At 38.0% G+C, this 25,912-nt stretch overlaps 2 protein-coding genes across 2 annotated transcripts; both read right to left on the minus strand.

Moving 5' to 3' along the window:
* Positions 1-7,266: 7,266 nt before the first annotated feature.
* LOC141817275 (aspartyl protease family protein At5g10770-like) lies at positions 7,267-7,803 on the minus strand. The gene is made up of 2 exons (XM_074704952.1): positions 7,776-7,803; positions 7,267-7,691 (listed from the first exon to the last, which is right to left on the minus strand). The coding sequence occupies exons 1-2, from the start codon at positions 7,801-7,803 to the stop codon at positions 7,267-7,269; spliced, it is 453 nt and encodes a 150-aa protein (XP_074561053.1).
* A 6,448-nt stretch (positions 7,804-14,251) lies between these two features.
* On the minus strand, positions 14,252-24,351 carry LOC141817273 (protein transport protein SEC23 G). Its single transcript, XM_074704951.1, has 2 exons — positions 23,611-24,351; positions 14,252-15,934 (listed from the first exon to the last, which is right to left on the minus strand). Exons 1-2 carry the CDS (start codon positions 24,274-24,276, stop codon positions 14,288-14,290), a joined length of 2,313 nt encoding a protein of 770 aa, XP_074561052.1. The 5' UTR covers positions 24,277-24,351; the 3' UTR covers positions 14,252-14,287.
* Between the last annotated feature and the right edge of the window lie 1,561 nt (positions 24,352-25,912).

Below are 25,912 nucleotides of genomic sequence, written 5' to 3' on the forward strand. Positions count from 1 at the left end.
GGTCCTTTCCATTTCCCTTTCCCTAACCACAATTCCCAATCTGATCTCCTGAGTGTCTACCCACAAATCTCTTTTACAAGTTAAGAGTTGCTGTTATTATTATTAATGGACAAAAAAGAAAAAGAAAAAATTACCGAAATTTTATTTAATTTTGATGAGTTTAAATTTAAAGTATTCAAAATTTACAAATGAATGCTTTATTATGCCTCCTTGGATCCTCTTCGATTGCTCTATGCTCCTACTTTTAGTCTTCTTTTTTTTTTTTTTTTTTTTCATTTTTTGCTTTTACTTTCATAGTTCTGTCTGCTCATATGCACATTTGGCTGCATCTAGAACTCATTAACACCTGGAAAGCAAATCATTGAAAGTTGACTTCAGCTGATCAAAGAATATCATGTTTTATGGATGAACAATCACTTGATGGAATAATTAGAATGGAACAAGGAGACAAGAAATAATGATACATCATGAAACTTGCATGATTCATATTGGATTGTTGTAGGTAGTAGCATAATAAATTACCCAGCCACCCCCAGTGGCGGATCCAGACTAGTTTTTCAACCGGGACTCAATTTTTTTAATATATAATAAATATATATATATAAATAAAAATATAATTAATAATGATAATAATAAAAATATAAAATTATGCCCATACCAATAAAAAATTATTTTTTTATACTCGAACTACTACTAAGTTGCGTACAAACAAGAAGAGTAATTGTGTCCTACAAGTATTCATTTGCTGAAAATGTTATAAAATTTGTTCATTTTCAATTGTGGCAAAAATCTCCTTCTCGATGTATACAACCAAACTGTAATATCCTAGAAATTATAGGGTTTGAACTAACCCATTTAAAGACTCAGTCCTAATTAGTTCGAATTAAGTGGGTTGAAACCTAAATTAGCCAAGCCCATTTAGGTTAAATAGATCAGATCTAGAATTAGATTAAGACTATGATAAAATAAAGAGGATGAGAAGATTCGTTTCGCTAAGACGAATCAAACAAACCTGGGTTAGGTCAAATCGAATATCATTTGGTTAGTGAACCAAACGAACCAAGATTGAACCAAATTGAACCAGCTTGATTTGGTTCGTACTGGAAGAGATTTTGATAGAATAAAATGGATAAAAGGATTCGTCTTGCGAAGACGAATCCAACAAAACTGATTTGAGTCAAATCAAAAGTCGTTTGATTGATAAATCAAGCGAACCAAGATTGAACCCGGTTTGCTACAGTAACCAATTCAATCGTTAAAATAAACCTAGGTTTTTAAAGTTGGTTTAGCTCGGTTATTGCACCGACTAACCCACCATTACTGTATATTCCTTTTTAAATCAGGAAATCGATTCTTTAATCCCGATTCCCCCTCTCCTCTCCTCCTCTTCTTCGTTCCTTTGCTCCTTCACCCGCTGCCTCGCCGCCATCGACGCCACTGCTGCCGCCGGATCACCGACGCCTCCTCCCGTCCTCCTCACACGAAGACCGCCGCAACTCTGCCCCCTCCTTTGTCGACGCCGCTGCCCCTCCTTTGCTGACGACGCCGCCGCTCAACGCTGGACGCCATCACCTTCCTCCTCCTCGCCGCTGCACAGGCCGCCGCCGCCGCCCCTTCGCCACTCGGAGAAGATGCCCACCGCCGCCGAGGCCTCCGCCATAGCCCAGACGCCCTTCTCCTCTCGCAATCCCCTGTTGCCCAGTCGCCGCCGCACGCGCTGCTCAGAGACGCCGCCTCCTTCGCCGGCAAGCCTAAGGACAAGTTGATTAGGGTTTTCTTTAGTAAGTATTTTGATTTTTGTTGGGATTTTGTCAATTCCCCTAGCTTGTTCTACTCCAGTGTTAAGAATTTACGAATTTGGTTATGTGGGATCTCGGTTGGGCCCGGAGGATGGCGGAGGAGCAGCGACGATGGACCTCCTCCAAGTGCTACCGCGATCTCAGAGGGGGCTCAAGCCCCCCCTCGCCACTGGCCACCCCAGTTGCCCTTCCAAAGGTTTTCCTCGCATAACATGTTTAATATGTAACTTGCAAGTTTTCCTTCCCTATGGGCATTTTTTTTCCTCTAATATTTCTTATTCTATGGTTGCTTAGAGGATCCTCCAACTGTCTTTTAACCTTGACCATGGAGACTTGAAAGGCAGCTAGCGGAAGCAAGCATCATTTATCAGCATATAATGCGATAAATCTTTAGAAAATTAAATCTTGGTTCGAGTCTAACGCAAATCAGAGTTAATTTGGCTCAATCCGGTGCAAAATAGTCAATTCAGTTCATGGGATTCAGCTAGATTCAATTTGGGCTCGAATCTGGATCAAATCAGACTTGATTTGGATGACATTTGACTTGATCCGGTTCAATTGGAGCTGAACCGGCGGTTCAGTGGTTGCATTAAAAGGGCAAAGGCCGGTTCGGAGCTGATCGGGGACTAGGGGTGGGAAAAAATACCGAATTTTTGGTATACCGCAGATACCATACCGATATTTACCGTCCATATCGAAAATTTCGGTATACCGAAAATTTCGGTACGGTATAATACCGTATCGAATTTTTCAGTATCGGTATCGGTATGAAATTATTATTTTTTGATATTTCGGTATACCAACATTTTCGGTATAATACCGTACCGAAATTATCAGTATACCAAAATTTTCAGTATTTTCGGTGTAATATACCAAAAATTCGGTATATTCGGTATACCGAATATCGAATTTTCGGTATGGTAACGGTATAGATTTTTTTATGTCGAAATTTTTTCGGTATACCGAAATAAGGATGACAGTCGGTATACCGAATTTTCGGTATGGTAACGGTATAGATTTTTTTATGCCGAAATTTTTGATACGGTATACGGTATCGTATGCAAAATTCGATATACCGTATTCCGACCAACCGATCCAGCCCTAAGGATGACAGTCTTGCTGTGGTCCATCAAAAAAAAAATACCAGAACTTTGGAAGGGCACAAGTAACAACACTTGTTACCTTCTGAAATTTAAGATCAAGCAAGCAAAGGGGCTTGCATTATCTATGTTGAATTGGTGTGGTACAGTTGTAGGTGGTAGCATAATAGAGTTTCTAATCATCCTGTTGCCCTTCCAAGGGCTGGCTTCTTCCTCCTATGGCATGCTCTAAATTTAGGTTCAAAAAATTCTACTGACATCACAATATAATCCTTGATTTTTTTTTTCTAAGTATCTTTTTTCCCTTTTATATTTCGCTACAACACTGGCGGGTCCAGTGGCTGCGGCGCCGCCTCGGCGGCATCTAAGGCGGCGGCGGGCATGTTGCCGCGGCCACGACCACGGCCGCAACTAGGGGTGGGAAAAAATACCGAATTTTCGATATACCGCAGATACCATACTGATATTTACCGTCCATATCGAAAATTTCGGTATACCGAAAATTTCGGTACGGTATAATACCGTACCGAATTTTTCGGTATCGGTATCGGTATGAAATTATTATTTTTTGATATTTCGGTATACCAACATTTTCGGTATAAAATCGTACCGAAATTATCAGTATACCAAAATTTTCAGTATTTTCGGTGTAATATACCGAAAATTCGGTATATTTGGTATACCGAATTTTCAGTATACCGAAATTTTGGTATACCGAATTTTCGGTATGGTAACGGTATAGATTTTTTTATGCCGAAATTTTCGGTACGGTATACGGTATCGTATGCAAAATTCGGTATACCGTACCGACCCAACCCTAGCCGCAACCGCGACCGTCACCGCCACCGCCACCGAGAGCAAAGACGAGATCGGCGGCTGCAGCAAAGGGGGCGGCAGCAGCGGGGGCGGCGGCGGCAGCAGGGACGACAGCTGTAACGGCGGCGATAGTAGGGACGGTAGCTGCAATGGCGGCGGCGGTAGCGGCGCCTCCGGCGGCGGCGGCGGCGGCAGTGGCAGCAGGGGAACCGACAGTGGCGGCAGAGGCGATGGCGGAATCAATGACATTTACAGCGGCGGCATTGGCGGCAGCTGCGACGACGGCAGTGGCAGATGCAATAGCAACGGCGGCATCGCCAGATATGATGGCAGCAAGTACGTTGGTGATGTCACCCATCACCTAGACCTGGATGAGAAAGGAAATGCAATCACATATGATTTTTATTAACATAGGAGAGTTTGGTATGCAATCACGACACAATCAAAACCAAATGAATATACCCATAATTACATGTACACACACAACAAAGAATTATTTATCTTGTTACAACAACATATAATTCACAAATCCCATAGGTTATTCTACAAATTACATTTATTCACATGAATCAATATACAATATCAATCATAACATACACTATGGTACAACCTATCAACATGAATCATCCTAATACAAAATCATGACAACTCACACAAATCTCTCTAGCATACCCATTGTACATATCCAACAATATCTACATACAACAATGATTCAGTTAATCCATACAACAATTATCCAGCACAAATTACATATTCTACATACACTAATGTTACAAAGGATTACAAATAAACTCTAGAATACATTACACAACTCATACAAAATTCACACTAAACACAATAACATGGATTATACAACACAGTCATCCTATACAAACATTTATACAAGGTCTACAATTAACAATCAAGAACATCAAACACTAATACAACAAGCATTCCCAATAACGAATTCCTTTATTGAATTAAAATACAAACACAATGTTTTAGGTTATTTACATATCCAACAATATCTACATACAACAATGATTCAGTTAATCCATACAACAATTATCCAGCACAAATTACATATTCTACATACACTAATGTTACAAAGGATTACAAATAAACTCTAGAATACATTATACAGTAACTCATACAAAATTCACACTAAACACAATAACATGGATTATACAACACAGTCATCCTATACAAACATTTATACAAGGTCTACAATTAACAATCAAGAACATCAAACACTAATACAACAAGCATTCCCAATAACGAATTCCTTTATTGAATTAAAATACAAACACAATGTTTTAGGTTATTTATAATGATCATAACACATATTCACAATCAAACACAGAATTCAAACAAACACACAACGAGGCATGCTCGAAAAAGACAAAACTCGAGATCCAACCTCTGCCACTGGCTCCTGGTACACTCCGCAACCAAAAGATCAGTAACCAAAGAATTGAAACCCTTACCTTGATCTAATCCGGTGACAATGGAGGTCGAAGCGGCTTGAAGACGGAAGTTGTCGCCGGCCTCTACAACTGGGCACTCCGCTCACAGCTGTGGAGAACCGAAGACAGGGGAAGAGAGGCGGATGATCGTGCTGTCGTCGCCCACCGCAGCTGGGCACTCCGCTCACAGCCGCAGAGAAACGAAGACAGGGAAGGATTCACACCGGGGTGCTCCGCTCGCGGTGGGAAGTCGGATGGAGGGATGGCGCTCTTCGATCCACGGAAGTGCCGGCGCCGTCTATACCAAATCAGGACGTCGGGGAAGAAAGGCGGAACGGAGAATCGGGACGGAGGAAGAGAGGCGGTGGATGTCGGAGACGGCGGCAAGAAATCGCAAGAAGTCGAGAGGAACCCTAGCACCGCGCGTCCCCGATAGGGCTAGGTCGGTATGGTATACCGAATTTTGCATACGATACCGTATACCGTACCGAAAATTTCGGCATAAAAAAATCTATACCGTTACCATACCGAAAATTCGGTATACCGAAATTTCGGTATACTGAAAATTCGGTATACCGAATATACCGAATTTTCGGTATATTACACCGAAAATACTGAAAATTTTGGTATACTGATAATTTCGGTACGGTTTTATACCAAAAATGTTGGTATACCGAAATATCGAAAATAATAATTTCATACCGATACCGATACCGAAAAATTCGGTACGGTATTATACCGTACCGAAATTTTCGGTATACCGAAATTTTCGATATGGACGGTAAATATCAGTATGGTATCTGCGGTATACCGAAAATTCGGTATTTTTTCCCACCCCTAGACGACCCTAATATATATTCCACTTGTTTTACCTCATTTTACTATTATTGTAGTTAGAATTGGTTGTTCTTTGATTTTTGACATCACGAATAGTCAATTATCACCACCAACAATTGAAATCATATAGACAATTATTGAAAAAGAAAATAAGGTAACATTTGTCATTTGAAAGGAATGCAAGATTAGAATGAAGGAAAAAAGTGTTATCTTTGCTTATAGATCGATCTATAAGCTTCTGCGAACCAATCTATGTAGATTCAAAGGAAGAGATTGAAGGAAGAATTTTTATTAATGGCAAATAGTAGATTAATACAAAATTATTCTCGCAATCACTGAAAGCTCTTATTACGACTCAAAAAACTCTCAATGCTCCTTTTCATAGATTGATAAAGTCTAACACCCTGATAATATGACTTAATCTAAACCCTAAAAAATAATAATAATAAAAGAAAGACTAAGCAATATTTTAGTTTATTCAATTAACCTATTCTAAAATTTATTCTAATAAAACTTTAGTTATCCCTAAAGATAAAGATAAGGATAGAGAGAGACGGTGATTCTTCAATAATCTATGCATCTAAAGTTTCGATTCTACAAGAAGTAAACCTCAATCGATTCATCAAATCGTATAGGCACCAGAATCCAAGGAAAAGAGAAGATCTTCTAATTCAACAACCAAAGGGGAAAAAAAAGAATTCAAGATGAAAAACCTTTCTATGGACCCACTGGGCCTCCTCAGGCATTCCTCTTCCAACAATTGGCTGGTGAGCTACTATATAATCCACCGATGCCACTACGGCGAACAACAGCGGAGGTGGGCGAGTATGCCTGCTACGCTGCAGATGACGATGAGAAGCCGAACACTTGGATGGCCGACGACGCAAATCCCTTTTCTTCGCCAGTGGCGGAAAGGGAGGCGGAGAAGGGGCGCCGATCAGGGGATTTCGGTCGGCAGACGCGGAGGCAGCGTCGCGGAGAAGAGGGAGCCAGCGGAGACAGATAGAAACCCGTATCCTATCGTGGAAAATCTGAAAAATCGAAGAAAAATAAGAATCGGGTGATCGCTTCGACCTTGAAATTGATTAATTAAAATAAATTATTTATCTCGATCAGTGTTTTAAAAGGTGAAGGCGTTTACCATCCGTCCACACAGGGCGAAAGACCCGAGGCGTGGCGTAAGCCCTGTAAATTTTTAATTTTTAAATATATAAAAATATGATATATATTATAAAAAATATTTTAAAAATATAAATAGATATAATAAAATTAGATAAAATTAAGACTGAACGTCTCCTGCAGTTTGTTGTCGTTGATGGCCACCCTCCCCGCCGACGCAAAGGCCAGGAACGTCGTCTCCTCGTCCACGTCGATCATCACGTTGGCCGCCGCGAGCCTCAGGGTAGTGCCATCCTGGAACACCATCTCCACCGCGGGCACCGCTAGCCGCCGGAGACTCCCGCGGAAGCACGTGTCGAGGATCGAGAACGCCAGCGCCGGCACCGCCCCTCGCCCCTTCATCGCCTCAGCCACCGCGCCGCTCAGCGCGGCGTAAACCTCCTGCGGGAGCCGCGTGATCACCGTCCCCGAGTCAATGATCGTCGGTGCGGCGGAGTACGACGCCACAGAAACAGAGATAGCTTGGCCGACGACAGACACCCCGACGAGGCGCAGGAGGCGTCGGGCGTAAGCCCCTTTACGCTCGAGGCATCAGGCGTAAGCCTCTAACGCCCAGGCGAATGCTTTGAAGTTCTGGGCGTACGCCTCACAACACTTACGCCTTATTCCATCGCCCAAGGACAGCATTGGAACGCCTCGCCCCGGGGCGAGCCTCGGGGCACGCCTCCAGAACGCCTTTTAAAACACTGATCTCGATTACATAACGTCTCGCAATATCTTTTCAAGAAAAAATAATCTAATAACTTATCTTAAAAAAATTCATTTGAATAAATTTATTAAGAAATCGTATTATTCCTTTATTTTTTAAAATAATCTTGTCCTCAAAATTAATTAGCAATAAATTTTAAAAATTTTCTTGAATTATGTCATATAACTCTCATATTGCATCATCAATAGATAAGTTGTTCCACTGAATTAATAACTCGATCGTCGTTTGATTGTCTTTCTTCACAATTTTTTTTTAAAAATAGTACGATATTAAAATTTAATTTCACCTTCAGAATTCACTTGGAGATGTTATTGAGAAGTAAATTTATCACTAGTACATTGTAAGGGCCATAAAATTTTAGTGACAATTTCATGTAAGCAGTTTCGGTAACTGCTCGATGTGCACTCCGTGAGCGATGCTTCCTCTTCCTATTAAATGGGAGAGGAAAACCCTAAGAAAAAGGGGGAGCGATCATACCAGTACACTAGGTGTGTGTCCAAGTGAAGCGAGCAGAGGATTTCCAAACTGTCGGAGAAGAGGAAAAACACCCAGAATAGAGGATTTGATTTGTGGAAGTCTGAGGTACTTTCCTTTGTGATTGTTCCTCCGACATGAGCGATCCAAGCCGAATAATCACACAAGAACAGGTAACAATTAAACTCTAACATTTCATAGAGATTGAAGTACAGATAGAAGTCTACTTGAATGGTTAAAGTCTAAGAAAAACCTAATCTCTTATTGCAAATTCTCTTTTTGAACAATGTTTGTCGGCTAATTATTTCATTCTTGCTTGTACATTGCATATGTTGTTTATTAAAAATTGCAATATTTGATCTCTTGCACATAGGTTTTGGTCTACTTGATGCACGTTTGTTGATCCATTTGCATATGCGTTGATTGAGGGTGGTGCACATCCATATACAACCTCAAATGATGTAATCTTAGTAGTTGAGTGGTAAGTCATATTGTACCACCATGCTACCCACGGAAGCCAATGAACACATTCCTTTGGTTTATCACCAGTTAAGCAACGTAAATAATTCTCTAAGTATCAATTAACCACCTCTGTTTGTCCATCCAACTGTAGGTGATAGGATGTACTAAAATTAAATTTAGTGCTCTGCATTTGAAATAATTCCTTCCAAAATCTACTCATAAAAATCGGATCTCTATCAGTGACAATAGATCTTGGTAGCATATGTAGTTTGATTATCTGGTCAACAAATGCTTGAGCAACACAAGCAAAAAAAAAGGATGTGATAACAAACAAAAATGGACATATTTTGTGAGGCGATCAACGACCACCATAATAGTAGTTTGTCCTTGTGATGTTAGTAACCCACCTATGAAATCCATGAAAATGTCTATTCATATTTGTTCAGGTATAGGGAGGGGTTGAAGAAGACCCGGTCTTGCTATATTTTTCTCCTTTGTTTCGTTGACATACATCACATTCAGTAATAAAATTTTTGATGTCTTTTTTCATTCTCTTCCAATAGAAAACCCATGAAATTTATTTATATGTGCGTAGGAAACTAGAATGTCTAGCAACTAATGAAGAATGAATTCCTCTAATATCACTCTTTTTTCCATTGATGGTTAGAAGGAAGATTCTATCTTTATATTATAAAATTTCTCCATCTCAAGAATAGCGGAGTTCCGACGATAAATTTTGTAGTATGTTTTGAACGAGAGCTTGGGCAAATGAACTTTCCTTTACCTCTCTTTTTATATTGTCCAAGTTGTAGCAAGTCACTAAAGATATAACAGCAAACTCCATTTGATTAGGAAGGCGAGATAAAACATCAACTACTGTATTCTCAATTCCCTTCTTATAAATGATTTCATAATCATATCCCAAGAGCCTCTCGATCCATTTTTGTTGATCCATATTAGAGACATGTTGATCTAAAATGAACTTAAGGCTCTTATGGTCAGTTCGTATTTAAAAGCATCGGTCAAGGAGCTAGGGTCTTCATTTTGATAGCTAACATTTCTTTATCATAGATAGACATCAAGATGTAGGGGAGATAGTGCCTTGCTAATAAAAGCTAATGGTCGTCCGTCTTGCATAAGAACCGCTTCAATGACAAATAGTTTATTGAAATCAGATAATGCAAGAATGAGTGTTGTCATTTCAATGACAAATAGTTTATTGAAATCAAATAATGCAAGAACGAGTGTTGTCATCATAACCTCCTTTAATTTTTGAAATATTTCTTTTGCTTCAGGACACCATTTAAATGCATCTTTCTTCAATAAAGATGTTAGTGGAGCACTAATCTTTTCATAATTTTTACAAAAATGATGAACTATAAATATGAATATCATCAAAGAAAATCAACACAAACTTACTAAGATAAGGCCTGAAGATATCGTTCATCAAACTTTGGAAGGTGGAAGGTGTGTTAGTTGAGCCAAATGGTATGACTAAAAATTCATAATGACCATCATGGATTCGAAAAGTTATTTTCAGAATATCTAACTAATGAATTCTTATCTGATGGAAACCTGAGTGAAGATACAACTTCGAGATGAATGAGGCATCTCCTAATGCATCAAGCAATTCATCAATGATGAAGATGAGATACTTATCTTTCACTATAATTTTATTGAACGCATGGTAATCCATGCACATTCGTCAATTTCTATTTTTCTTTCGTACAAGCAACACTGAGGAGGAATATGGACTTACACTAGGGCGAACGATACCAGCTTGAAGCATGTCCTGTACAATTTTCTCAATTTCCTCCTTCTGAATGTGAGGATAGTGATAAGGTCTAACATTTGTTGGTGCACTCCCTAATATTAGAGGTATACGATGATCATGTGAATGGGGTGGAGGAAGTCCCTTCGACTCGGCAAATAACTTGAAAAATTTTGAAAGAAACATCTCTAATTCTTGGGAATTATATGATGTACCTTTAAGTTCCTTCTTGACGGAGAGTTGCATGAGAAATATGGAACAATCTTTCTCTAACAACCGTTCTATTTGATAGCTACTGATTGATGTGATTGTATCTTGTTTCTCGCCATTAATGCAAACTTCTTTTCCTTGATCTTGGAAGTGCATTGTTAGCTAAGCGAAATTTCATATTATGTCTCCTAATATCCTCAATCATTATGCTCCAAGTACAACATCACATCCATCTAGTGGTAGAAGAAAGAGCTCTGTGGTTAATTCATAATTAGGCAAAAAAAAATTTAACATTGTCACACTTTCTTAGACTTGTAAGTGATCTTCTATCTGCCACCTTGACATCAAATGTAAATGTTTGCTCTACTTTCTGTTTAAGCCTTCTTACCAAAGTTGAGTCTAGAAAATTATTGGTGCTTCCTAAGTCTATAAGTATTGTCATTTATTGTTTTTTAATAAATCATTTTACCTTCATTGTTTGCGGAATTTGAAGCTCTTCTAATGCATGAACTGATATAATCATAAAGTCATCTTGTACTTCATTGATGTCTTCTTGCGTTTCACCTTCATCATCTTCTTCCTCAGAATTCTCTATGGGTTCAATCATCAACAGTCTCCTTTGCTTACATTAATGACCACGATGTCACTTTTCATCACAACGCCAACAAAGTCATTTTGTCGTTAGTTCCTTAATCTCTTCTTTTGTTACTTTGTGATTTCTTGAGAAACAAAGTATGTTTTCACGAATAACTTGTTATTTTTTCTTCCTTCATCATTTATCTTTTCTTGTAGTCGTGCAATGGATAAGGTTGCCTTCATGGTGTAGAGTTGATTCATTTTCACTTCTCGTCGTACGTCAAAGCAAAGTCCTTTAATAAAAGTGCCTAATAATTGCTTTTCAGACCAATCACGAGTTCGATTGGAGAGTCGCTCGAATCGTCCTTGGTACTCCAATATGATTGTAGTCTGGCGAATTTTGGCCAACTCTCCATCAATATTCTCATACTCGAAGGGACCAAATCGATTAAGGAGTTCTTCTTTAAAATTCTTCCATGTTGGAGGTCCATGGCATGCCTCAAGTCAGTCATACCACTGGATGGCATCGCCTTCAAGATTTATAGATACTAGTTCTACCTTTGCATAATCCAATGTGTTGTGGAAATGAAAAAAATTTCAACCCTCGAAATCCATCCAATCGGATCGTCGTTTTCCCAATGGGGAAATTCCACCTTTATACGTGGAAAGTTGTGCTCCCGATCTTCATATGAGTTAGCTCTGCAGTTGTATTATCGTTGTTGAGATTGTTGATTTACCTCCCTTTTGATTGGGTTGCTTGAGTGAGAGTCCTCATCTAAAGGATTCTTCAATTCTTGTACTATTGTGACCAAGGATGCTATAATTTTTTCTAGTTTATCCATCCATGCCTCGTGCTTAGCTTCAAATTTTATAACTCATTTGTTGTCAGGTTGAGCTCCTTCAGTCGTCATGTTAGAGTAGATATTCTTCTCTTGAAGTCGGGTTAAGATCATACGCTTGTTAGTGGGCATGTACTTGAGGTGTGAACGAATTTGATGCTCTGATACCAAGTTGATAAGAATCTGTTTCCTATCGCATGAAAAATCGAAGGAAACTAAGAATCGAGATTGGGTAATTACTTCGAGGGGATCGACCTCCAATAATCAAGTGAAATTGATTAATCAAAAGAAATTACTTATCTCTAAGGATTACAACGTCGATGGAGTTGATTGGAAAAGGAACTAGACATCGCAATCGAGGCCAGGCCATCCATAACCAAGGCAGGCCCATCACCGATTTGGGTCGCCCTATAAGGGTTGGACTGTGCGGGGCTGCCTGTCCTAAAAAGGAATGGACTAAAATGTGGCATATCTGGCACGACCTAAACCCTCGAACCATGATCCCTAGGTTCAACATGAACCAGCCTTTAATACTGGTCCAACATGGCTTGACCCATTTTAGTTTAAGTCAGGCGGCTACCATGAGTCAACAACTCTAACATAGCTCAACTCGGTTTGAATTAGGATTAACAGCGATAAAAATAAAAACTAATATAATATAATTTAAATATTAGTTGAACATATATAACTTCATGGAAATGAAAATGATTATTTTACCTGAAGGCATTTTATACGCTTTCTCTCTTTTTAAACATAGAATTGTGATATCTTGCGCGATGCATCATGCGCAATTGACATGGCTTGACCCATTTTAGTTTAAGTTAGGCGGCTACCATGAGTCGACAATTCTAACATTGCTCAACTCAGTTTGAATTATGATTAACAACAATAAAACTAAAAACTAATATGATATAATTCAAATATTAGTTGAACATATATAATTTCATGGAAATGAAAATGATTATTTTTTCTTTTTTTTTAATATAGAATTGTGATATCTTGCACAATGCATCATGCGCAATTGTACATCACTATTCATCCACAAATTTTTTTTATTTTTTTAACTTGCAATTAAGTCATTTAAAATTTTATTTTAAAATTTTTTTATATTTAATACTATAAATTAACTCTTAAATCCTAAACAATTTAATCACAAATCAAAAATAAACACATAAACAAATTTTAAAAAATAAAAAAAATTCCGAGGATGCAAAATCACACACACACACACTTGCGCAACGCATCATCCGCAATTGTGCATCAATGTGCATCCATAATTTTTTTTAAATATTTTTTTAACTTGCAATTAAGTCATTTAAAATTTTATTTTTTTTTATTTTACAATTTTTTTATATTTAATACTACAAATTAACTCTTAAATCCTAAAAGTAAAATCCTAAATAGTTTAATCACAAATCAAAAATAAATACATAAACAAATTTTAAAAAATAAAAAAAAAACTCCGAGGAAGCAAAATCACACACACACGCACGCATTTGCTGTCCACATTCTAAGATTCTTAAGATTGATGTCCATTATAAAAATGTTAGGTAGAATGAGCATTCAAGCTCTTTTTCAAATATTGTAGTAGAATGTTTATTTTTATTGTTAGCAAAAAACATATTGGTTTAGCAAGTTAGCCTTGTCTTAACTAGATGATTTCATCAACTGCATCCAAGAATATTAATAGTCAATTTATAACAACTTTATTTTAGTTCAGGTTTCGTGTAACAATTATCTTAGTGTTGTATCATGTGCCTCACGTTGTCTACCTTTCCACTAACATGAGTTGATTTGGTGGTATAAAAGAAATCAAAGCTTATGTTTGCAAAGAACATAACTTTAGCTTATGCCTGGTTTTATCTTTGATTTGATGCACGGTCACTGCATGAGTTGTAAAGGCGATGATCATGGAAGAAGCCAAACTGTGGGTTTAATGATAGAGATTTTGTCTTCTCCATTGTAGTTCAGCAACGCTTCTGCACTAAAAATACATGTGGGCAAATCAACAAATAAACAAAAAAAAACTCACCCTACAAAACACCGATATTGTATACATACGATAGGTTATCAACCCTGGACAGCCAATTCTTGCAAGTGCTCTATAAATACTTGCAAGCTCACATCATCAGTAAATATAATATCCGAACCATCAGTAACCACTGTCTTCTGAGTCACAGATGGATTTAGCCTTGCAAGTAGGAACCTTGCTTGGCTTCCATGCTGATCACACTTAATCAGCTTCGGGACCGGTATCCGATCTTCTATTAGAGCCTCGGCATCAATCTCTGGTGCCTCCAGCAGTTTCCGAAAGTTTTCATGATTTGGGTCCTTGCCGTACCCAAGTTTCCTCCACTGGGCGATCTTTGATCCATACTGAATCACTATGTGAAAATAAGAATCAAAGAGCAAAATAACATCAGGGGAGATTGAGCTAACATCGAGTAACACGGGAATAGGTGGCCCATCGAATGAGTACTGGAACAACGTAGGCTGGATCATGACAAGCGAACCGATCACCCCTTCTCGATTCAGCATCAACCTGAAGAAGGCAGTCTCATCTGGGGTGCTGTTAAAGACATCAATGAACTGTGATCTCCGCAAGTAATACATGAACTGCGGATAGAGGGAAAAATTTGATGATAATCGAAATGTTGATGGATCTTCTGGCATATAGTCCCCAAATTTTGCTGTAAAACGTATGAGCATCTTATCCAACCATCTGATGACATCACGAGCATAATATTCCTCAGCCCTCTGTGCTGCCAGTCTAGCCATGACAGTTGCAGCAGCCTCTTGATCAAACCCATCAGTTAGTTCTGGAGAGCTGAGCTTAACCCATCTCCTAGCAGCAGTAGTAACCCTTAGGCGAAATCCACCATTCCCATGACGATAACGTGTCATGAACTGCACAAAGAAGACAGTTGGTGACTCCACATCACGACTGGCGCTGACTTGGAAGATGAACGCAATGCATGTTTTGCTTGTAACAGTGTTCATCTTCCACATTCCACCATGGCCAACTTCCTTATCACTCACTGAGTTGTTCTTTTTTCGAAGTGACATGCAAGGCCCCAAGGCTCCACAAATTTTAACTTCCTTGGTAGTAACTATCTCAATGGTTGCATCAAAGTTCATATTAAGGTGACTTGTGCCTTCATTTCTAAAAATGTGATTTAAACACTTCCTGAACTGTTCCGACTCAAATGAATCTGCTAAAACCAAAACACCGCCAGATGTTTCAATAGGATACCTCATCTCTGCTGCCCCAACCTGATCAAGTGAGCATGCAAAGAGGTCAAGAACAACTGAAGTATCAGACAATCTCTGAGCTAGTTTCTTGTAGAAATTACGAGCTTTTTCAGTGAACGGGGCATGACCATTTACAAGATCTCGGTGTGTTCGAATGGATATACTTAGATCAGTGTCTGTAATCATGCCAGGACCAATTGTAGCAGGTCCAGATGTGAAAACCATCACTCGACCAACATTATAAGGTGTGCAACCCTCCAGAAGAGCTACTGCTATTGATATTGCAGCACCCACAGCCCTTGTTGGACGGTGACCTGGTAAAGAATTCCGTGTACAATTGAGTTCTTCCACCCATGTCGTAAAGTTGAATTCACATTCAGAAACAGGTAGCAAAAATGCATGTTTTTGAATGGACCGAACCATTCCCAATGTAGAATGATTAGAGATTCCCATGAATTCTTGGATCTGAAAGGTTCAAATCAATGAGAAAGATTAGAAAGGCTAAGAGGAATTGAGTATCATGTTCTCACAAGTTCTACAAACCAAGTAAAAATGCCGTAGGAGCAATTGAGTGTCATGTTTTAACAAGTTATAAACAAAACAAACACACTTGGTTAGAAGTACAACCAAGATAACCTTCAGAAAATACATCCTATGACAGATTTGTCACAAGGACCCAAATAAAAGAAAATGAACTAGGCTTTTCGCTTAAATAGGCATACAACCTAATGTAGAGCCAAAAGGAGATAGTACCCATACATTCAAAACCACCGGACTGTCAAATTATATCAGTGTAGAAGGCATAAAAATGGCCATCAATTGCTGCAAGAATACTTACCTAGGGCCTAAACAACATTTCAAATTAATAAATGAGAAATATGAATTGTAAATGATCAATTTCTATAAGTAATCTTACTGGTGTCTGAACATGCTGAACATGAAAAGGATTATTTACTTATCTCATGTTAATGGTCCAAGCATGCAAAAGACAGCTTCACAAGTATATTTATACCTTTGTTGCCATAACATGCATGATTATAATGTGGGATTAACAAATGGAAAGCTCTTAAATAAGATGAATCTCAAAAGTCAAAATAAGCAAAAACCATAACTGAAAATCAGTTTCACAGGTAAAAGGCCAATAAAATTTCTATGAAAGAGGCTATAGTATCACACTGATTTCTCCCATAATATTGGTGATCTATAAGCTCATCTATAAAGAGCCTCGAAAGGTGCCACATGAACAGACAAATCATAGCTATTATTCTAAGTGAACTCAATCAAGTACATGTGATCCCCCATTACCCCTGAAAATCGAACACACAAGCTCTCAGGTTCCCTAAGGTTTGGATTGTATGCTCTGATTACCATCAATCTGGGATAAAAGGAAGAGCTAAAATGAAACTCAGTCCCAAAGACTTCTGCAGATTTCATCAGAATCTTGAGCTGAAAGGTCAGTCTCAAACAATGTTCAAAGGAATCCATGCAGCCTCACAATCTCCCTGCAATAGAGCTTGGCTAAACAATCCAATGCATCAGTCCGATAAATAGGCAAAAGTGTGTAGACTTTGTTAAGTCTAGAAACCCAAATTGCACGTGTATCTTTTGTGATCTCGGTAGTCGAACCACATAGTGATGAACTCCCACTTCCACTCAAGAATTTGAATCATCTATAATGGTACTGCAAGCCTCCAGTTCTCTACTGACAGACTAAACATTAAGCTACCAATAAAGCTTCTTAAAGTCTCTGAATGTGCAAGCGGTATACTCTGGTTCACTTCAAAGCAGTACTAATAAGTCTCATACAGCAGCTTTTCCTTGACAGGATGTAACTTAGGAACACACAACCTGCAGCAGAATTGTTAAACTCCATTATCACCGCAAGAGAACTCTAATTTAGGGCTCTGTTGAAACTTTCAGGTAATAACCTGAAGCAACCGATCCTGCATACCCCACTCCTTAATTGGCTACAGGTAAACTGGGCCATGGGGGAAACCAAGATGCCATTATGAGACTGATGCACCTCTTTCAGGTAGATCTGTGAGAACTAGCAATTATGACTGCTACCCTGTAATGACCCAAGACTAGCTTTGGATTTCTTACTTGATGCATCTTCCATAGTGTTCTAACCAAGGTGACAATTGATAGTGCAGTTGTAATCCTTTTGAAATTTCATCCATCTCCTCTGCGCAGATTCAACTCTCACTGAGTGAAAATGTACTTCAAACTCTTGTGGTTGATGAAGATATCAAATGTGTGGTGTCTCCAAATCTTATGAGCAAAAATGACGGATGGCATATTTAGGTCATGAAGTAGATAATTTTGCACATTATCCATCAATTGTCTAGATGTATAAGACACCACTAAATTGCATCAAATCCATCTTCTAAGCCTTAGTTTGACACATTCATATAGAGGACAAATCCATCTTCGCTAAAGGGGATGGAAATATAGGAAAGCTCATTAACTTTTGCTTAAGATCCCAAAAGTTGGTTTCACAAACCTCATCATAAACGAGCATGACCTCTTTTCTTCTCAACCAGGTGAAAAATGAAGCAAACTTAGAGGGTCCCTCAACAAATTGTTGCCAGTAGCCAGCTAAAACCAGAAAGCTACAGATCTGCCTAACAAACTTAAATTGCTCCCACTTGGTAACTTGTCAATCTTCTTTGGATTGATAAAAATGTGCTATACAGAAACTATATGCATAAGGAAACGCACTAAAGACAGAATGCATTCTGAACTTTCAGACAAACCCTCTCCACAATCCCTAGAACCAACCTTCAAGCTCAACCACAGACCTGGAGTAAACCATAACATCATCAATGAAGATGATCACCAAAGACAAAATGCATGTTTACTGAACTTAGTGTACAACCCCTCTCCCAAGTTTCTAGAACCAACCTTCAAGCTGCAGCACAGACCAAGAGTAGACCAGAACATTATCAATGAAGATGATCACAAACCAGTCTATGTGATACGGAAAACACTGTTCAGTAGATCCGTGAAGGCAGTTCAAGCATTCATAAGCCCAAAAGGCATCATCTGAAATTAATAATAATCATAATGAGTTCTGTAGGTCGTCTTCTAGATATCTGAGCTTCTCATCCCAAGTTAATGATAAACTGACTAGGTCAGAACATCTTCAGACATATAATCCAATGCAAGTCATCTGTGTGGGGAAAAGGGTATTTGGTCTTCACAACTAATGCATTCAACTATAATCTATGCAGAGTTTCAAATTTTCATCCTACCTCACAAAGAGGAGAGCCCCCCATGAAGACATGCTCAGTCAAATATATAGATATATAGTTTGTTTAATTTCTTTGATTATCTTGAGTTAGTAATTATCTGCATGACTCTTGGTTTCCTTTTTATCACATTGTCACCAAGTGCGGTACCTCTTGCAGAGTGAAGATTACACCCTACGGCATGTCAGTTTTACTTGGTATTAGAGCCCAATTTGCACTTTAAATTTGTGTGTTTCCTATTTTTTGGGTTTTAGTTTATAATTTTTAGTTTACTTGGTACTAGAGCTCAGTTTGCAATTTAAATGTGAGTTTCCTATTTTCTAGGTTTTTGTTTTCTATTTTATGAATTTTTTATACAAGAATTTACACATAAGTTGAGGTGTACCTCTGGGGTTCTTTTTATCTGTTGTTTTAATATTTTCAATCGTAATTATGATTGATTATCTAAAAAAAGTATTTGGTTTTTGTCAGGTGATGCCACGAGTTGGAGCTGCCCATGCCCGTGGTTATCATTGTGGTTGTACAAGTAGATGTGTGTGTACTGCTCAAGAGTTGATCGGATGGTGCACCCATCTCCATCTCAGAGACATTACCAAGAGCTCAATCTGATCCCGGTGCAAGAGTTGATTGTCAATCAAATGCGCAACCTGTAATAGGGTCTAAAAGTGATCCTTGGGGAGCGCCTATAGATGACTTGACTACCTTCATAAAAGATGTACTTGTGGACAAAATCCATATTCCTTTGCTTGCTAGATCAGCAAAAGATCATTTACATTCTTCCTCGAAAGCAATGGCCTTTGGGAAGTGCATTGAGTACACCTTCGAGTATATGTCGTGTTTGGATGCAAAGATGGTGGGGTTAGCCACCTGCCATTTCAGTGGGCATGATGTTATAGAAAAGACTATCTTTGCAAATCAGATTATCTCTTGGCATTTATTCCTAAAGGTGTTAAAGAGACACTATTATCCTACAGTATTTTACATTGCTTGACTCCAAGAATTCATGAATCTCATACAAAGTAACAAAATGCGGGATGGCTTGTTGAATTTTACCCACATATGGTAGCTCGGTACTATGATCATATGCTTCACTCTACGCATGGACTTGCAAGATACATTCGGATTAGGATGTCTGAATTTCCTAAGGGTACCTACCATGAGTCACTACATCAAGCCATTTTTATTGAGATGACATAGCAGTAGGTCTTCCAAGAGAAGGAATTAGTCAACAAATGTTACAAACCTCAAAATCTAGACAGTAGAGTCAATATCGTCAATCCAAATGCCAAGGAGCCCAGGGTCAAACCTAAACTGCAAGGGATAGCACTAGAGAATCCTAACGACCACAAAACTTGGCCAAGTATCATAAGAATCTTCACACCCACTTCCATCTCAGAATCTGTAGTTGCAGCTTCGATGGTGACTACATGAAGATGTTTTAGATGTGGTGTATAGAGCCAAAAAGCGTCTGCGTGGTCACTAGATCGGAATATATATTTCTATTGCAAGCTGCCGAGACATACAAGCAAAGAATACACCCTGAGGGCACTGCATAAAGCAGCAACATCTTATTCCCAGTTGAGTCAGCCTACATCATGCCCCCCCCCCCCCCCCCCCCCCCCCCCCCCCCCCCACCCCCCCTCAAAAAAAAAAAAAAAAAAACAGGCTATGCAGTAAAGGGGTCCACAAAGATCCCAACCCTTCTAGCAATAGAATATCCCACCTTTGCGATCTGGCCAGCAACTTTACCATTTACAGTACCCACCACCTCAACTCCATGCCGCAAGCATATTAGCCTCCCTGAGAACAAACTGAGTTGCATTCAACCTAGAGGAGTTAGCAAAGTCCAAGTTAGGGCATGCATACACCATAACTCATGAGGCACAAGTTGGAGTCGAGATACCATTTCAGTTTATAGATACTAGTAGCTTGCATTCCTTTATTTCTATCAAGTTTGTATACAAGATTAGGAGGTGTGCAAATCCCTGATCTTATGTATTAGCAGTGTTGACACCATCAATTCGAGTGCTCAAACCAAAATATTAAGAGTTGTCCGTCGTATTCTTGTAGTGGATTTGCATGTGCTAGAAATGTCTAAATTTGGTATTATTCTGGAGATGGATTGACTGTCAAAGTATCATGCTATTGTTGATTCTCGAGCCAAAGTGACAACTTCAAACCCTTATATCAACAGCCATAGGCATTCATAGGGATTAGAGACCATAGGGTATTTATTATCTAAACACTCTAGGCTCAAAATTTGCTACTAGAAAAAAGTTTCATCCACCCTACTTTTTATCCATGGGATGCTCCAGTTTTGTTCGGTAAGAAGGATGGATCCTCGAGACTCTACATTGACTATAGGTAATTATGCACTACCATCATTAAGAACAAGTAAAGGGGAGCGTTGGCGTAATGGTAAAATTACTTCTGTGTGGCCTAGAGGTCACGGATTCCAATCTCGAAAATAAACTCTTGCAAAGCAAGGTAAGGTTACGTACAATAGTCCCGGGACCCCATATTAGCGGAAGTTTCGTTCACCAAACTGCCCTTTAATCATTAAGAACAAGTATGCTCTACTCAAGATAAATGACTTGTTCGATCAACCTTAGGTCGACAAGATACTTGGTCGGCAATTGGGAAAGTCCAACAAATGTTGGCAAATGGGAAAGCCCAAGAGGTGTTGGCATTGGTAAAAATTTAATAGGCATTGGCAAATGAGAAAGTCCAACATGTGATGCATTAGTAAAAATTAAACATATGTTGGCAAATAGAAAGTTTAAGTGGATTAAAGTTGACTAGACACTTAATTAATGGAAAGCCAAGTGGGTTAAGTCTACTAAACACTTGACACTAGAGAAGTTCAATCGGTGTTGGTAGTGGAAATTCAAATAAGTTAAGGTAAAATGGATGTTTGGTAAGTGATGAGAAGTTTAAAAGGTGTTGACAGAGGAAGTCTAAGCTAGTCAAGGAGGACTAACTATCCGACAAGTAATTTGAAGTCCAAGTAGGTCAATGAGGATCAAAAATTTGATCGTGGAAGTCTAGACACGTCCACGTGGATCGGATATTTGCTAGTGGAAGTCCAGGTAGGTCATGCTAATAAGGGTCAGTGAGGACCTAATAGATCATGGAGGATTAGGTGTTATGCAGGTTGATGAAAGTTCGAGCAGGTCAAGAAGTACCAATTGTTTGCTAATAGTAAAGTTCCAACACGTCAAGGTTGACTAAATGACATAAGGTTGAAGTCCCTAAGGAGTGAAATATAGGCAAGTAAAGTCATGGAGAAAAGGAGTCTCCAAGCAAGAAAGTCTTAGATAATAGGTCTTCGAGCAATGGAAGTCCTAGTTGGTCAATGTTGACCTGATATTGGGCAAAGTAGAGTCTTGATACGTCGAAGTCTACTGGATCTTGGGCAATGAGTGAAATCTCAGAGACAAGGAGTCTTTATGCAAGTAAATTCTTGGCAACTCAAGGTCAATGGGCACTAGGTAGACAAGAAAGTCCCAGTTATGCAAAACTAAAAATTTAAATTAAGTAGACTAGTAGGAGTAAAAATGAATATACAAAACTTTCACAATTAGAATTATGTTACAAAATCTTCACCTAAGCCAATTATGCAACTAAAAAGCTTGTGCAATGGAGAATTGCATAGGGTGCTTATGGCTACATAACCTCCCCTAGGTTAAAGAAAACTCTATCTTATTAAGTTCTACATCATGTTCAAGTTTATATGGATTAGGATAAACCAATTTCACTAAATAGACAATAATAAGCATATCCAATATAGTGCTTAGTTAAATATGTACATTTTTCTTTTTATAGGATAATATGCATTGTTAATGTCCTGTATATTTTACTATATACATTTCTTAGATTCATATTCCAACAAATTATATGGAATTGTATATTGTTTAGGAAGATCATTTTAATTATTAAGTACTAAATGAAAGCCTTGTTAATGTTGACTGCTTAAATTGTTCAAGTTTACATATTATATAGTAGATGTTAAATCCAGTTTTTTTTCTTGATAGGTGATGTTTTACGTTGTTCTGAATATAATTTATGTTATTTTTAAAAAATTACCGTATCACCTACAAATGCTTCCACTTATCACATACATGTTATGCAATGGCATAACCACATACTGCATGCATAATGCTTTTTAGAACATTGATATTAATAGAAAACTTAAAGAAATAGTTAATCCAAAATGGCTAAAAAAGACTTGATTTGCAATTAAGAGCTTTATGTATAATGACTCTATTACTCAACTAAAAGGTAAGATTAATGAAGATGTGATTCATAATCATGCTTTCCTTATCAACTATGAACAAAAAGACAAACATATGCACAACAGTTAGTCTAACAGAGAAGAATGTTGAAATGAGTGTTTAGGTTACTAGGAAAAATAAAAGCAAGAATTTTCTTTTTGGGGGAACTAGATAGATTCAACATCAACGAATGAGTGAAACAAAAACTAAATTAAGATAATATGATTATTTCATAAAGTCTACAGTTAACTAAGCTGATCAATTCTACCAATGAAAGGTAGCAAATGTGCTAAGTTGCATTGATGATATTGCTTCATTAACCTAAATAGTGTTGTTATATGGCTCGTTCTTGTAGAGTGTGGCAAGTACATGATCATGTGGACATCCTTATAAACATGGAATAAGCATCATGAAGGAACAATTCCAATTGAAAGTAAATCCCAATTATTTCCAACTGCTACTATCAGCATGGTTTCAACACTGAAGCAATCAGAACATGTCAGTATCTTATATGAGCCTAATTGTGTCAATTTCTATATCAAAATACAAATTTTTAACTAGAAATATCTGCACTACTGCACAATCTAATCAAATGATATAAATGCTGGATGATTACCTTCTCTGATGACAACTCCCGATCACCAGGAAAAACCATAACTTTTGGGCAAGCAGTGTAACCGAGATCATGCACCCACACCATTGATCCAAATGTGATCAGTCCCAACATCACATTTTCTGGTAGACGAGCGACAATGTGCAAGATTTCATTTTTGAGTGCTTGAAGCTCGTCCTGCTCGGAGCACAAATCGATCACAAAAACAAATGCTGGCCCCGGCAGCTGCAGCCCATCCAACCTCTCCGATGAAGACGAGGATGGCGCAGAAGAAGTCGAGAATCCAAACACACTGCCCGCATCACGGTTCGCGCGGGGGTTCCTGGAAACGTCGTATTCGACAGTGCTGTAGGTGGGGAAGAGCTCGGCGGGGAGTGTGTTCTCGCCGATGCCGGCATAGGAGCGGGGGAAGGGGTTCTTGTGGGAGCAGAAAGGGCAGAACCAGAGAGAGGCGCGGTAGTCGACTCGGGCGTAGGGGTTAAGCGCGGCGCGGCAGTCTGCGCAGAGGAGGGGGGCATAAGGGAGGAGGGGGAGGTCGGCGATTGGCATGAGCGGCGTGCACATCACACTAAGGGGGACGACGAGGGCTGCCGCATCGCTCTGCGACAACGGCCAAGAGTTCCACGGCCACCGGAGGCCCTCGATCGACTCCAGCTCAGCGAAGTCCATGGAGTGGCAAGCGGCGGCGGTAGCATCAGCGGGGGCTAGGGTTTAGATACCGGGGAGTGCGGCCATGGATCGATCTTGCCGGAATAAAATTAAGGAATAATGGTTAGAAACATCATAAAGTTTACCCTATTTAATAAATTGCCGTAAAATTTTAAATTACAGAATATATCACAAATTATACTAAATTAATTAATTGAGTTAAACAAATTAAATCTTAATTTTGACAAATCTAAATTTATTAAATATTTAAAATGATATTTTATTGAATCATGTAGTTTTGATATTATCTAAATCACTTTTTGCCTAGTAGGCAAAGATTTTTTTTATATGGAAAGATTGTATTCATTCGGGGATTCGACTTCATTAAATTGTCAGATTTCATATTGTATATTTGAAGTATATTGACCTCTTTGTTTCTCAACTTCATTAGATTGTCGGAATTCATATTATATATTTGAAGTATATTGATCTCTTTGTTTCTCTGGTGGTATAAATTTTTTTCCCATGGAACCCCTTTCTTCTTTCCCCATAGCGAAAATATAAGATTGATGCCAACAATTCATCATGAAGGAGATGACTCGTACTCAATTTTTATAATATTTAAATCATCTTTCATATTCTTGAAATACTCCTTTTTCTCTAGAGCTTAGTTAGTTTCTTTTATAATTAATTATAGACCTACAGAATTTTAAATCACTTCAAATTAAAATCAAAAATTTTACTTAATGTATTTATGCCCTGGGATCTAAATTTGATAGCATAAATTGAAATAGTGAATTAAATCAAGAGTGGATTTTTAAATTTTATTTTATCAATTCAAAATTTCACTACTCGCTATCGAATTTAGATATTAAATATATTAAAGATATTTTCAGAAGTTTATTAATTTTGATCTAAAATGATTTAAAATTTGCCAAGTTTATAAGTGGATTTTAGACAAAACTAACTCGTTGATCTATACCATTCGAAAGTTTAAGAGTTTGATATTTTTCAAACAAGAGAGTCTAAAGAATCTATTAGTGATGTTGTTTAGTCAGCATCATTGTCCATAGTTTTATAATGAGTTTGTAATAAATTTTAAATTTATTTTTCATAATTTATACTATTGAATTTAGATATGAGGATAACAAGACTGACTTTGAAGAGTGTACTGATTCTAATTTAAAGTGATTCAGAATTCTCTAATTCTATCAATTAATTTTAGACGAAACTGATGAATCTACGCTATTCTAAAATTTAAAAGTTTAATATTTTTTGAATTAGGAGAATTCTAGAAATATATTAGTGATGTTAGTTAATGAGTATCATTATCCTAAATTTTATATTGAATTAATGATTAATTTTATCAAACCTCTACAAAATTAAATCCGATAGCATAAATATATTAAAAAAAATTTCAAGAGTATATTAGTTTTAATTTAAAATAATTTAAAAGTTTCTAAATATATCGATAAGTGATTTGAGTATTATGAAAATTTAATACATAATTTAGATAATATTAAATTTGCTTTTGCGTTAGTAAAATGTCGTATTTATTTATAAAATACGCCTCCCTCAATAGTTAGACACTTTTATAAAATTATACGATAGTCAACAATCGATTAAATATTATTTTAATCAATTAATATCCATCGAG

The sequence above is a fragment of the Curcuma longa genome, unplaced genomic scaffold (assembly GCF_044706935.1).
Source record: "Curcuma longa cultivar G26 ecotype Majalengka, Jawa Barat unplaced genomic scaffold, ITB_CL_G26_1.1 contig_19948, whole genome shotgun sequence".
In the NCBI taxonomy this organism is placed as follows: domain Eukaryota; kingdom Viridiplantae; phylum Streptophyta; class Magnoliopsida; order Zingiberales; family Zingiberaceae; genus Curcuma; species Curcuma longa.